Here is a 15,810-nt window from a genome sequence, read left to right on the forward strand (position 1 = left end):
CCAGCTTGTTTACAAGCGTGGGCATTTTAAGATGGGAGAGGGAAAAAATGATTTTGAGCAACTGGAAAGACACCTCTTAAATCCTAGTAGTGTGTAATCAGCTTGTGTTATTCCTAGACATGAAGCACGTTTGTAACAGTTGTTTGATTGGATATTTCTTGATACATAGTTCTGTCAGGTGTGTGTGTGTGTGTGTGTGTGTGTGTGTGTGTGTGTGTGTGTGTGTGTGTGTGTGTGTGTGTGTGTGTGTGTGTGTGTGTGTGTGTGTGTGTGTGTGTGTGTGTGTGTGTGTGTGTAAAAAGGAGTCTTGGGCTTTATCTTCCTCTGATTATTGCAGAGGTTCCAGGTGACTTTTTTTGAACCCACTTGAAACAGAATTCATTGGGACTGAAGTGCTGTTGGACCACTTCTGTTTCCACACTCTGCCTGCACTGTCCCCATGTTGGCATGTATCAATAACCAGCATGATTGCGGTGGTGGCGTGTTGTTGCAGGAAGTCACCACTTAAGGTGAGGATGCCTCCTTTAAGGCTTCACATGAGAAGGTTACTAACAACAGAGATGGGGAGACTTGTGTGACATCATGTGATTTTTTTGGTGTGTGATGGCGATGTGACTAGTCTGCATACAATCACCCATTTCAGATTTAAAATTTTGTTCCCATCGCTGGAGATTTTCAAAATATTGCATTCATGTGATTTGTGGAATGTTCTCTGGCCAGATCTTTTAAATTCTCTCCTTTTCATTGTGCACCTTAAAACACATGACAGTGTATAAAAAGCTCTAAGTTTTATTAAACTGACATGTTCCTTCAACATTAGAAATGACTTCTATATTTATATATATATATATACACATATATATGACATTACAATAAAAAACAAAACAAAGCAGCATTTGTATGGACACTTTCTTCAACATCCGTTGTAACCGATAACCACAGACACAATTTGCTGAAAAAGTTCCAGTTAATATGGTCACTTTTTAAACTGTAACACCAGATTTATAAAAAAACCCCAATAAAACCAGCTTTTTGCAAAGTTCATCAATTCAAGTTCTTAAGAGGCCATGATGACTGAAAAAATACAAAATCACAAATACACATGAAAAATGTACAAATCATTGACACTTTTTTGAAATATAACCACTGTCTTCACTCTCACTTCACTCCAGAAGTACCTTCATGTTGTTCAAGTAGTATTTCACAATAAGAGCAGAGTCAAATGAGCTCAAGTACAGGAGTATGCACTTGCTCAGGATTGAGTTGAAGGTTTAGATAATTGTCTTAATCAAATTGTCATCCATGTTCAAATTAAATTATTTAATTACGCAGAAAATTAACAGATTAGCGGCCACGTGCCTGTGCTCTGATAACACCTTAGCTCCTTCTAATGACCAGACGCCACTGCAACCAACCCTTTCTTTTTTTTGTGAATTGTTAAGTCTTGGAACTACATTGCTCTTTGTGTTCAAAGCCAGAGAAAGCTGTTATTTAAATCAAGGTCACATTACCTCACATATGATCATCTGATTTCCAGGAAACTGTGAAAACACCAGATACAATAGAGATTGGAGAAAATAGTTCCACCTGTTAATACGAGCTAATGTTACATGTAGCTGCATTGGCAGAATGACATAACATTACATAACATGAATGCTTGTTGTTTCTATTAACAGAAAGTAACAACATCCATTCTGAAAAGTATTCTACAATGTCTTATTTCAATGAGACCTCCAAGTGGCAGAACTTGCAAAACAAAGATGAATAACTGTTGCTATAGTAACCATCAATGAAATACCTTGCAAACAGGTTTTTAACAATGAGTGTTGCCCATGTGCCCTTTTATACAATTCTGACTACTTCCACCTGCAGCTATACATTGTTGGCTTTAACTGCTGTTTGCTGTTATTCTATAATGCTCATGTTTTCTTGTTTGCTCTAACCAGGGTGCCTAACACTAAATATCGTTTAAAGTTTGCAATGCGCATGTCTTTTTGTTACCAGGTCTTCAGTATGCACACTAGTAAACAATATATTTTATGGATTTGGTATGGATATAAGGTTCACTGAATAAGTCTATTGACATTTTCTAACATATTTTTTCTCTCTGATTCAACAGTCTCTTTACATATACCATCTTTATTATGTGAGCACACACTGATATTCTTATAGAAACCAACAGATGGGTGTACAGTATGTAATGTTCCTGATGACATGTGGCTCCTGCTGAGTTTGAAATTGGAGCACAGCCATTTACGGAAAACCATGGTTCACATGAGAAGACATCACACACAGATCAGAAGATTCAACCAGCTAAGCCATCAAGTAACTAAAATACGTGAAAACGCTTTAGAGTCTACCTATAGCAGCCACTGAGGGGCTACATAGATGGGCTAATTTAGCCTATTAGTTGACACGCTTGCCGGCTTCGCTCCTGAGCGTAAGATTACGAAAATAAGAAAGTCCAATATCTTCTTCTTTTTAGGAATATTTATTTGTCATTCCATCGTTGTCTTCATTAATATCATATGTGCGATGTTCAAACAATCATCCCAAAAAATGTCCATTCACATTCACTCTGTTACCTCATAGTGTGGCGTACAGCGGTCATAAAGGTGTATTTGCTTCCCGTCTAGCAACACCTGACATCCCTGTTAAAGTTCCTGCCTATATAGAGTATCACCTTAGGAGACACCTGCTGGAACAAATTGTGTTTTGCGCTTCCTAAACATGGCTCCTACACTACCTTTTGGGAAAAATTCTCCTCTTAGATCAGACTTGTTTATGTGAGCATTAGAAATACCACTAAGAGATACATTAATAGATCTATACATTATTTAGCATCCTAACTGTATGCCAAAGCTGTGGTGAATGCCCTCCACCTGAGGCCCCTCATTGTATCTTTTTATCATATTTCACTAATTAGATGCTTTCTAAGCATTTAAACGCCTGCTATTGTTCCAGATGTGTATTTTAGACATTCAGATAGACAGAAGGCTAACAGGAAGGATGCATTTTTGCTCACCTCTGTACGGGGATGTGGGAATAATAATTTTCATCAGGTTGCCTTTAGGCTGCACTGACCCATGTCTTAAACTGAAATACACACATACACACTCCAAAGAAATGGCTTAGAGTATACATATCTCAAGTAGAGAGACAGACACAATCTCACAAACACACACATTTCACACACATGCATCCCACCCACACCACACGGTTAATTAATTCTAATTTGAACGGCCGTGGCCTCACCTCCTACACTCATGCCTTCTGACGGTGCCTGGAGAAAACTTTACCGCAATCTCCAGTGAGCAAGAAAGACAGGCAGACTGAGGCAAAGCCATGAATGTGAAAGTAAGAAGTGCCAGAGTGAGTTCATGTGTGTGGAGAGAATCATTGCACCCGAGTGACAGCCGGAGAGTTGGGTAAGAAAGTTCAGCAAGCAGCTTCCCAACAAGCAGACAGAGATGGCTGGATTGACTCATTGCGGCTTTCATAGCAGGAAACTCTACAATATGAGGTCAATTACTTCTTAAAACAGGAACACAACCCGGCCAGTTAATGTTATGTGTTAGATCTGCAGATATGAATCTTAATGTGTCTGAACAAAGCAACTTTTTCCCTGCTGTTTGAGAGGAACATTCAAGACGAGGTCTTTCACTTTTTTTCACCAGACAAAATGTTGTACTTTAAGTTAGAATAGAGACTTTGACAACAAGATCTTCTTTTAAAATCTCTGCTTCAATGTTATTGTTGTGATAAATGGTAAGCAGGTAAAGACCTTACTCATTGTGATGTTACGAAGACCCAACGTTAATCCATCATGAGTGGAGCACTTAGCAACATTTAGCGCAGTGGAAAGAAAAGACTTCCTTTTAAGAGACAGAAATCTTGGTAAAATCCAAGCTCATGATGAACAGCCATCTAAGATTGACAGATAGTGACTTGTAGTAATGTGATGTGAATGCACAGAGAGAGAGCGAGATAAGAGATAAGAGTTAAGAGTGCTGTTTTTAATGCAGTTTTCTTTGTATCATACAATTATACACAGTTGACCTTTTTAAATTATTCTATTACATTTTAACTTCAATAGCGATACAAAACAAACACATAACCTAAGATTACAGATAGATTCTACCGGTATAAACAGTCTACCTCTATCATTTCTGTTGAGTCATGTTTTCGCCCGCCTCAAAAATGTCCTTTTTTTGTTTTTAACATATCTCTATATAACTTATATTGATTCATATTAAACAATCAGTGTAGAAACAGATGTTAAAGAAGTGAGCATGAACCTAAACCAACACTCTAACATTGAAGTCTTTGGCTGAACAACCCGAACAATGAGCTGAAAGACGTTTAAGAGCTGACTAATAAGTTCTGTAATAATTAGCTGAGTGACTTCTTTCACATACATGGAAATAAATAAATCCGTTGCTCATACATTAAAACCTTGATAATGGCAGCTTTAGGTGTTTAACACAACCTGTGTCATTACGTGAACATTACTTGTTGAAGTTTTGGTTAAAAGAGATGTGCGGTCAGAGTCAGATCATGTCTGTTGTCACCGCCGTCCTCATTCATGCACGGCCTGCTCGGACCTCAACCTCTGCAGCAAGGAAGTGTGGACAACAGGAACACGAGGAATACAAAGGAGAAATCCTTCCTGCATCTTATCCCATTCTTCTTGACAATGAGTAAGGTCTTTTACCTGCTCTTCTGTAACGCGCCTCGACATAACATCTATACAAATAATGATTGATTGATTGACCGAGTGTGTCTTTAAGCAGTCTGCGTCCGCTGCCATGATAAGTGAAGAATTAGACAAACAGTTTCAAATCTTAACAGAAATTTGTCACACAGTAAAATGTGATATTGTTTGGTACTTAATTGGCATCAAATAAACACTCATCTTGATTTAATTGAATATGAGTGCTCAAGGATGAAGTTTCTTTTACGTGTGTGTGTGTGTATCCAGTGAGCTTTCCATTTCAGATCTGTCACACATCTCTCCTCATTAGACTACAGCAGTACAGGGATGTCTAGTTCCCTCCTCTATCAATCCCTTCTGGATGTTATCCTTAGTTAACATCCTCACTGATGCTACATTTTCCTGTTCACATTATCTCAGCAGGTACAGACAGCTCCGGTGCTGTCGCAGATATCTTAATCCTGACACGCATCAGTGGGCTGTCTGTCTCATTAATAGAAACATTAACTCACAACAGCTGATCGATAGCTATTGACCCAGGCTACACACCTGCATGATCGATGGGCTGGGTTAATCCTGGGTGGTTAGAGAGAGAGAGAGAGCGAGAGAGGCGTGGGGAGAGGTTGCGAGGTAATAGGTGGATGGTGGAGATGTCTCAGTTTGAGCTCAGTCGCCTGTTAAATGAACAAAACTGAATATCCCCCCTTTGCTTCCGCCCTCTTTTCAGTGTGAACATGTACTGACATCCAGTACATGTGGGGGGGGGGGGGGGGGGGGTGTGCACAGATACACACACCCACACATGCTAGAGCACACAGCTGCCCACAGTTCCCCCCCTGCCCCCCCCCCCCAACTGGCACACACACAAAAACGATTCTCCTTAAATGGATTGGACTGTTCAAATGGTGTACTGAATACTGCAAAATAAAGAAATGATTAATATTTCATCAGTATTTATAAGCTTCACTTTGAAACAAGATGATGCGCTCTTATGTGCACGACACACTGAAACTCTCTTTTACACACACACACACACACACACACACACACACACACACACACATAACACATTATTAATGCATGTCAACAAGGCAGCCCCTGACATGGAACTTAATGATGAGCAAACAGACAATAAAACACTAAAGGATGGTGTTGTGTCGTTGAGCTTGTAGCAAATTCACTCACATTAGGCTTGCAAGCACACCGAGGAATACACAGGATGTACGCTGAGGCAACACACACACACACACACAGACACACACACACACACACACACATACAGGGAGTATAAAAGGGGCATCCTTCCCACTCAACAGAGAAGTGCTCTCCTCACTCTCACACACTCGTCCAACGTACTAACCCTCTTTTCTCAAGGTAAGAAAGACCTTTTTTTTCTTTTTAAGATAATCCTAGAGATCGGATATTTTAGAATTTAATAAAACTGTTTTTACAGAGTGAATTTTAATTTTACTTTTTACTTTTTTTTTTGTGCATGAGTTACATTTGTTGTCTAGTAATTTGAAGTTGTTGATAAAGATAGTTAAAGATTGATAAGGATGTATTTGTTGGCTTGTTTTTATTTGACATCATTCATTTATTTCCAGAGATTTTCTCCCAGGGACAAAGTGCAAGTGATAAATACTTCCTGCGTGATCACTGGGGTCAGTTTGACTGAGGATATGAACATGTATCTATCTTCAATGTGTTGACTACAGTGCTGCCCCTGGATGACAGTGTGAATCTGCTTTTCTGATTCACGCTCCTCTTCTGTACAGCCAGAATGATCGGGCACTGTGAAAGAGCGGCCGCCTGGCAGATGGTGGATTGTCTGAGTTGTAGTTTCTTACGGTGGAAGATGACAGTCGAGTCAGGAGAACGCCTGCTGTAAACCCAGACTGGCTCCATTCCCAAACACCTTGTCATTAAACTTTCCCTTTGTGCGCCTCTCTGTTCTAGATGACTGCGGGCTTATGTGTGTGTGTCGTGCTGGCAGTCTTGTGTACGAGCTGTTTGGGGCTCCCTTTCTCCTCCCATGTCCTAGAGGAGGGCCAGCGCTCCATTGCTGCTCCTTCTGAAGGTACACATCACCACAGGCAAAGTCAAACCCACACTCCTATAGCGAGAACTGTTATTCACTTTTACATCTTGTTTTTGACATCTACTCTCTTGTGTGTCTGTGTTCGTCTTTGTCGAGTAGTTCTCCTCCAAGCCGACTCCCAGACCTTGGGGGAGACCCACCTTCAACACACCCGCTCTGTCCCCCAGCTGAAACCGCTTCCTCTGGCGGAGGAAGATGCAGACTCTCGAGCCAACCTCAGTGAGCTGCTGGCAAGACTCATCTCCTCTAGGAAAGGTGTGTGTCGAGGATGAGCATTTGTGTGTGTTTCCGTTTGTCTATCCTATTAGTTTGGACGTGCGCTTTTCTGTCCTTCTTGTTGCACCTGTAAAATCTAAGAGGACTCAAGAGGTTGGCTGAGTGTATGCATGTGAGTGTGTAAAGAAAAGTATGTGTCATCAACAATATAACCAATAAAGGTTCATTTTCAGAGACAAGTGCTTCACCCCGCCATTCTCCTCCCCTCGGTTTTGCTAATTACTGGAAATCAGCGCACAGCCTGCTTTGTAAAATGAATTAGTGGCTCTGAAAAGCTTTTGTGGTTTGAAAGAGCGTGTATTAGCGTGTACAGCCTTCCGGCCCTTCTGCTCATACTTCACTTTTTTCACCCTATCCGACTCCCTGTTGAATTTTTTTTTTTCTCTCAGATTCCAAGAAAATAAGCCTCTACCCTTTTCTCGCATGTTTCAGCGTCCTCATCTCTCTAGCTCACGCTGCCGAAACAGGAAAGATTTCAGCTCGGCTCTCAGAAATGGACTTCTACAGCGCACTACATCTGTTTGGTTAACAACTCACAGGGCTAATTCAAAAAGCTGAGCTCGGTCAGGTTAAATGTTAAAGATGAGATTGAAGGTGAAAAAGACACAAAATGCTCAGATGGAAATGTATTCGTTTTCAGCTGTGATTCATGAATTTTAAAGGACTAATGTTCACGGTACTAAACTGCCAAGGGATTGTCAGTTTCATGAGAAGTGGACTTTGCCTTAAGTTCTTGTTCATATTAAACATAAAACTCAACATGTACACATCCACACACATATTCATAATGTTAAGTAGCATAATTAAACAGCCTCAGAAACTGCGACCAGAGAGTGAAGTCAATAAAATGCTAAAGGGCACATTAAAATTAATAAGCTATACATAAGGGAACATACATCCAAGTTTCCTGCTCCATTGTGCATGTTTGTTTGTGGGAGTCTGTGCTCGTGCGCTCGCTGTTCACTTGCATGTTTCGGTGTAGGAGGTGTCGTTGTCGAGCCTTCTGCAGCCAATCTTCTCAGCTCACCAGGGAGGAGAAGCACTGTGTGAATGCGTGTGTGTGTGTGTGTGTGTGTGTGTGTGTGTGTGTGTGTGTGTGTGTGTGTGTGTGTGTGTGTGTGTGTGTGTGTGTGTGTGTGTTGCGTAGGAGGATGTGGGTGGAGTGAAACAGCATCTCTGTGTGCGCTCGATTGATTACCAAACAGATAGCAGTCCTGCTGTTATTCACTTTAAATAAAATATCCGACATTCAAAGTAAAGAAAAAAAAAAAAGGATTACGGGACAGGAGGTCACAGAGAGACAGGGCAGAGGAAAATATGAGAGTGCATAAGTATCTTCTAAGTAAAGACGCACAATCGCACACATGCAGATTGATGAAACACATGCATGGACACACAAGCAAAGAGGGGGTAATAGTATGTTTTCACTCCACTGTCCATCCGATGTTGGTTTATTTTGCGCTGTCTGTGCGTGTCTCTGCGAAAGAGAGAGAGGGGAAGAAAAAGAGAGAGAGGGAAATAATGAGAAACAGTTAATTAGAATTTCCAAACCAGCTTCAAAGCAAGAAAAGGACAAACACAAATAGTTACAGAAACCAAACATCATCAGCCCTCATGTTTCATATTTTTCAAACATTTCTTTTCCCTGGAAAGTATCAGCAGCAAAAAGAAGAGACAGCAATTTGGTTATGAACCCAACTAATGCTGAACTGTCATTTTGGATCTGCCCTAAGATCTGACCTGAGAAGCATGTGTCACCAAAATCTCAGTGAAATCATAATTAGTTGTTTCATAAGAACATAATTTGTGTCTCGTCCTGCCCTAAACAGCCTCGATGAAAAAGCCTCCCAGAAAATCTTATTTCAGTCTAATTATCTGTGATACCTCTACTGTTACATTTGCTTACATCTTCGTTTCAAACTCTGAAGATTTGAAACTAATTTTCTCCATCTCAAAGTGAGCCAAAACTAAAGCCAGGATCCTCTCATGCCCTCCTTTCTCTGAGGAATACTAATTTCTTCCATCTCTCTGTCTCCTCCACCCACGCATTCTACCACCTCCACCCCTCCCCATCCTCCCCACTTCAGGTTCTGTGCGCAGAAACTCAGCGGCAAACAGAGGCAACGCACTGAGCAGCAACCACCGGATAGCAGACAGGGACTACTTGGGGTGGATGGATTTCGGCCGCCGCAGTGCAGAGGAGTACGAGTACTCCTCGTAAAGAGAGATCACCCTTACGTACGGGCACATGAGAAAAAGAAGTAAAAAAAAAAATAAATAAACCCACGCAAGCTGGCTCCTCTCTGTCTCACAATAAGAGTCTATTTAAGATGTATTTGTTGTACATTTGTTTGTAAAACTGTAATAATGCAATATACATATGCCAAATTTTGCAGAAAAGCTCTCACTGTCCAAGGATTATTCGTTTCTGGTTTTCTCTGGTTTCTTTGTCGTTTGGGGTGGGGAGGATTGGGGTGTTGTCAGGGTCTGTTGAGAGTTACTGGACTGAATAAAGATTGAAAATATCACTCTCTGCCTATCACTTCTTTTAGTATCAGGTCTTCTGCTTGAACTACATCTTTTAACATTTACATTCAAAATTGATTTAAGGCATTTATATAATGTCAAACATGTATCAGTGGCACCGTACTTTAAACTTAATATAATCTCTATTTTAATATGTCTGTGTTGTAATGTTGTATGACAATGTTATGAACCCTAATGCATCACAGGGCAGACTATAGGGATGAAATTAGATTCTAAAACTCATCATGAATAGATAACATCACACAGATGCTCATTATGGGGTCAGGTGCCTTCTGAAACTAATCATCCTTTAACACTCGATGAAATCCTTAGTTCTGGTCCACATTTGATCTAGATTCATAATTGGAGTTAGGTTTGGGGTTAAATCTTTTGTTAAGTGTTTCCCGTTTGTTCTAAAACAATCTCACCATCTCATTTGTTCATTATTTGCTTCCAGACTCACCAAAATCAACCAGAATGATTCTGACAACCAATACACAGAGCTTGACTGGTGGGAAATTGGTGAAGGTTAGGTGAAATAGAGAGAGGGACCCTGTTGAATACATTTTCCACGCTGTGTGGCAAATGTCAAAACAATGCCAGATTTTAATTAATCTTTTTGACAGAGGGGACGGTGTTGATGGTTTTGGAGCTGTATAACCAAGGGGATTTGTTGTTTTGTGGCATGAATCTGGAATTATTAAACTTCATGTGCCTTTTTTTTTGTTTTTAGCTCCTTCTCTAAAGTGCAAATCAGAGGGGACTACTACTAAAACTACTTTTGGCAAGAAGATTTATTTACTTTAAATGGATTAAAGAATTTAAGAATCTCCTAAATATTATCAATTCCTTCTGAATTTTTGGAAGAATAAATTATCCCTCCTTATCAAATGAAATATATATATATTGCAATAGATACTGTTTTTAAAGAGGACATATTATCCCCCTTTTCCACCTTTTCAAACAGTCCCCTGTGGTCTAAATGAAACATCTGTGCTGTGCTTTGGTCAAAATATAACATGAATCAAGAACCAGAGGAGGTTTGTGACCCTGTATAAACCAGCTCTCTCAGAACGCTCCGTTTTGGTGTGTGTGTCTCTTTAAATGCAATGAGCCCCCCTTGAGTTTTCCTGGTAGACATCACTCCTTCGCTAACGGGAATAAAAATTACGGACCTGCGCAAAAGTTTTGTTCTAGGCTGGGGGTGGAGTCCATAGGGGGAGGTTTTTTTTTATACCAGAATCCAACGTATGACATCACAAGTTGAGCAAATGAAACGGAGCACTTTTCTCTGTGTTGTAAGACTTATGCAGACCACAAACAAAGGACTTGATGGATTTATTTCACATTTTGTGGGTCAGTAGACACTCAGGTTACCCAAATATATGTTCAAAAACACTGTAAAAGGGCATTTTTCATAATACTGTATGTCCCCTTTAAATGTATTTTTTTTTATTCTTGTTTGGAGTACTGTTTTGTGTATTGCTCTTTCTGTTGTGATTTAAGAGTGTGTTGTTTTGCCTACATTGAAACTGACCAAATTGTTTGATTTTTAATATGTTTGACGATAAAACCTCAGTCTGCTTACATCAAGAGTGAAGAGTCTCCCATGGGACCTTGCACCCACTTCTCATCCTCTGCCTGGTTGAGTTTCTTTTGTACTTAAAGGACGAATGTGCAACTTATTGAGCCAGTAGGTGTCACCCTTGAGCACCAGCATGTAATCAAAACAAACTGCTTTTTGGCACCTCCACCATTCTGAAGCCTCCTCTCTCCTCACAATCGCACGAAACAGTTTAGCCTAAGCGAGATGGATGGAATTGCCTGTGGCCTGTATTGTTGTGTTAGCCGCCTAATGTTTGTCTCTAGTTAGCACACTTCAGTTAGCTCGTAGCTTCAAATTGCACATAAATTGACATGGAATGACCGTGATCTAAAAACACACATTAACATAGGATATACTTTATTTTCCGTTGTATTTAGGTGTCTCACGTTCTTCTTTTAATGTCAAAGTTATTTTGTCTCAGCACTATTCCAATAGATATTAATAGAATAATGTTATACATTAAATATCCAAGGCAGTTATGCATAGATGCTAATCAGAAAGAAAAAAAACAACAAATAAAAAGACATATGACAGTGCAACACAACCTGATGAAATACAACCAAGACAAAAATGTAACTGTTTGTCAAAAAGGACACTTGAATGGTAGAAATATAAATAAAGTGCGATGGTGATGCTGAAAAGTGCAATCATGGTTTAAAGAAGGTTAAGTGCATTGATTGCAAGAGGAACATATACGAAAATGTTTATCTGTTGGTCTTAGCCCTGGATAGCCTGTACCTCCGATCAGAGGTGAGAAAAACAAATTCCCCCAAGAGAGGATGGTCAGAGCGGTCCAAGATCGACTTTCTTCACAACTTGTCTATTCCAGATATCTTGACAAGGCAAGCTGCATTGTGCAAAACTGGAGAGACATTTTTTGTTGTGCACTGAAAGGTTGCCATACCATGAGATAGAACAAAAAGTTCAAATGTATAATATTGTGGACGTCCATGATTTTTGCAGTATGAAGAACATGAAGGGAGAGATGTCTGATGCTGGGAAAAAGGGACATCTTTACAGCCTCACAAAGCAGATGAAAGTCTGTGAATGCTTCAGTCAGGAAGCGGTCCCGGAGATGTTCGAGAATATCTTCAAAAGAACAGCGAGGACGTTATGAGCGTCAACGTCTGTGCTAAATATTGAAACGATTCAAAACGTTTGGAGATACTGATATTGACTGAATTATTAAAGAAAGAATAATAAATCTTTTTAATTGCTTTTGGCTCCACTCGGGAGATCACTTCAGCATGCAGCTTGCTTCAACCTGTAGAATGTATTACTAAAGGAAAGAGGAGGAATCCACAGCGGTGTTGAATTGTGATGAAGGAGCCCATTATGCTGCTGCTGGCTCCGTGTGTTAAGTGAAAGATGTGTCTGTGTGAGTGAGAGGTGGAGAGAGGGATCGATGAACAAAGCAGGCTTGGTGAATAATTCAGAGAAGTGGTTTTAGATGCCTTGGGGGAAAAAGACTGTTTGCCATGTGTTTCTAAGTTTGTGTGTGTGTGTGTGTGTGTGTGTGTGTGTGTGTGTGTGTGTGTGTGTGTGAGGCATTGAAGCCACTGGCTTAAACTGGGGTCACACTTGAATCAGAATTGTACAGGGACTTGAGATTCTGAGAAGACCAGGGGAATCGACTCAAACTTTCTGTTTAAAGGGCTGGGCCTGAGCCGTTGGCGTCAAAGGCTCTGGAAAGGTTTAAAGGCTCCTGTGGGACCGCGGGTTAATGTCCCCTCCGTGCGTGTCGTGGTGTCAGAAGATGTACGTGAATGGATGTCTACTTTGCAAATGATGAAAAAAAAGGTCAAAGGACAGCTGCATGAATAGCCTACAGCAAGCAGCGTGGAACGATTTGAACACTGATACATGCGTAAGTGCTCTGGTTTTCAGTGCTGATGGGAAAGCCACACGCTCATGAAAGTACAGTCATATAAGCTCTAAAGAGTGTGGCTGTAATAAAGATGACGAGCAGATGGTCCGAGCTCTTTCTGGACCATCTATAATTCTGGCTTCATACCTACCTACTTCCTTTTATTCCCTGTCCTGTCCATCTCCAAATTTTTATTCTGTAACGTCAAGCGACTTTAGTCAATTCAAAGGCTTTAGACTGGCATCGAAATCAGAGTGTGCTATAAAAGAGATTCTGCTGTCTTTGACGCTCTGGACTGTGCTCCCTGTAAACAATATTATTCCAAGCTAACATTGATCAATACTTTGCCACGTAACACAGCAGCACATGTTTCAAAGATAGTTAGCAAAACTTATAGTCCTCAAATATTGCTTGCTCAAGGAAGTTCCATGAAGCCTTAAAGGAATAGTCTTTGACAGGAAGTACATAAACACAGAAACAGAACAGAAGCTGATGCTCTATATATTTTGGGAGAAATAAAATAAACAGATACCTTAAATGCCACATCCATTTTGAGGACTGGACAAGATGTTGCTCCTAATAAGGTAAGACAAATGTAAAACTTGCATTAGCTAAGAATTCTTGAAAACTCGATAAGCTAAATCAGAGAAGTTAAAATACACAGCAAAACAGAACAAATCTGACCAGTTCTACAAGATTCTGCAGCCATATCAAAATGAATATTGAAGACACTAAATAAGCTGTCGTTAGGGTCAGTGCAGTAATGCTTTGCAGTGGAAACCGTGCCATCCCCTGTTCAGGTACTCTTCTTCTTCTTCTTCTTCTTCTTCTTCTTCTTCTTCTTCTTCTCAGTGCCACTGTCTATATACAAAATGTAATGTTGTGAATGGGTTACCTTTACCAAGGTTACCCACTGAAATGTGCTATACAAAGAAAACATTTTTATTATTATACACATGGCATGTATAATTTTTCATAATCTTCATGGCAAGAGTTTGTTTAAAGTTTTGCCGTCAGAGTCCACCACAGCCCTGAGACAGGTCTGGTGAAAGTCATATAATCTCCTAATTGGTTTTGACAGACGACTTCTCTTTGTACTTGCCCTGTTATTTCTTGGTTCAGTATTTGACACAACTGACCTTTAAATCCTGTAACTGAGACTGGAATGTGTAATTGGCATTAAAAGAAAAGCATTTAATCCTATTTATCAAGTCAATCAGAGTTTTTACATGTTAACAATAAATGATCTGCTTGGTTAGTCATGGAGTGCCCCAAGGTCCAATACTTGGCTCACTTCTGCTCACCTCATTATTTCTTCCACCTGGTAATATCATGAGGAATTACTACTTCAATTTTCGTTGTTTTGCAATTAACACTCAATTATATATAGACTGCTGAGAGACACAGCAAATCTCTCCTCCTCCTCATCTCTCTCTCTCTCTCTCTCTCTCTCTCTCTCTCTCTCTCTCTCTATCTCTGTCATTTTCTTTCTTTCTCAGCCCAACCATCGGGTCAAATGGTTTCTGCTATGATTTTCTGCCTTCTAAAAGGAAGTCTTTTTATTTTCACTGTTAGAGATAAGATAACTTTTGTAGTAATTTAGCACAGTAAGACTAAATATTGATTGTTTGGAAAAAGTACCGACAGTTACTAATGCAATAAGTAACAGTAACGTTATGTGATGTTACAGCCAGGAATCAGTTGTTAAATGTCACATAAGACGAATATGTGTTCCTAGTCTGTCTACAAACTGCCTGATTATGATAAAAGTCCATCCTCTCCATCTTCAGCCTGCTCCACTTTGTGGAAAATGTGTGCTCAAACAGGCTGTTTGGAGATTTTCCCTTTGTGACATCACAAAAGTCAGTAACCCCTTTCCATGGTTGGTGACACTGCCACAGCTGGGTGTTTGTTCTGCCCACTGAGTCTCTTTTCTCACCATAAGCAATTGGGAATGGTGCAAGAAAGCCCAAGGCACATCCCCTTCCAGAGAAGCGTGCAAACAACTCATTTGCATTAAAAGCTATCGACACAGAAACATCCTGTTCTGAGAAAGGCTGAAATAGAGGGCTTTAAAGGCATGATCAAATTAAGGATCAGAGTGGATGTTTTAAACTTGTTGAAAAGGAGGGTAATATGTGACATTCAAAAAAACTTAGAAGTAAAATAAGAAAAAAGGTGAAATGGTTGATTGATTATTAGAATGTCCTCAGATTAAATATTTAATTTTCTAGGTCTTTACAGGTTATCTTAAATGTGTGTTTTATGTAGATAAATCATATTAATTTTTATAGCTAACAACCCTGAAATGGTATTGCTGGTGGCTTCGTTTTATCATTTGTACTGATGTCTAGTATTGTCAACTTTTTGAGCTGGTAACAACCTCCAGAAATGATGGTGATGGAGACACATTGACAAAGTGAATATATCCACGGGAATTAATGAACAGAGCTAAATTCTAGTGTCGACAGTGTGCAAACATGCCTACAATGTTACTATAAGTCTAACTTATTGATATTGATCACTTTGTATTTATAATGTTCACCATCTTAGTTTGTAAAAAGCACACTTAAGATCAATTTCATTTATATTTTACAATAAGTTTCCTACTTTTGGAGATTAGATCAGGCTCTAAGTCTTTTCACTCAAATGTAAAAAAAACTTCATTTTGCAATTTATTTCCCAAGTCAGATCTCTTCCCTTTATTCCATATTCTTTGGTGT

General features: G+C 39.7%; 1 protein-coding gene across 1 annotated transcript; it reads left to right on the forward strand.

Moving 5' to 3' along the window:
* Window positions 1-5,930: 5,930 nt before the first annotated feature.
* On the forward strand, window positions 5,931-9,616 carry cckb (cholecystokinin b). The gene is made up of 4 exons (XM_020643135.2): window positions 5,931-6,088; window positions 6,671-6,791; window positions 6,912-7,067; window positions 9,176-9,616. The coding sequence occupies exons 2-4, from the start codon at window positions 6,671-6,673 to the stop codon at window positions 9,307-9,309; spliced, it is 411 nt and encodes a 136-aa protein (XP_020498791.1). The 5' UTR covers window positions 5,931-6,088; the 3' UTR covers window positions 9,310-9,616.
* Window positions 9,617-15,810: the final 6,194 nt, after the last annotated feature.

The sequence above is a fragment of the Labrus bergylta genome, chromosome 19, assembly GCF_963930695.1.
Source record: "Labrus bergylta chromosome 19, fLabBer1.1, whole genome shotgun sequence".
NCBI lineage: Eukaryota > Metazoa > Chordata > Actinopteri > Labriformes > Labridae > Labrus > Labrus bergylta.

Excerpts from the sequence above, each read along its gene's own strand:
- cckb (XM_020643135.2), top strand. The coding sequence starts at position 6,671 with ATGACTGCGGGCTTATGTGTGTGTGTCGTGCTGGCAGTCTTGTGTACG. Across the intron at positions 6,792-6,911 it reads CATTGCTGCTCCTTCTGAAG|TTCTCCTCCAAGCCGACTCC; the intron begins GTACACATCACC and ends TTTGTCGAGTAG. Across the intron at positions 7,068-9,175 it reads ACTCATCTCCTCTAGGAAAG|GTTCTGTGCGCAGAAACTCA; the intron begins GTGTGTGTCGAG and ends TCCCCACTTCAG.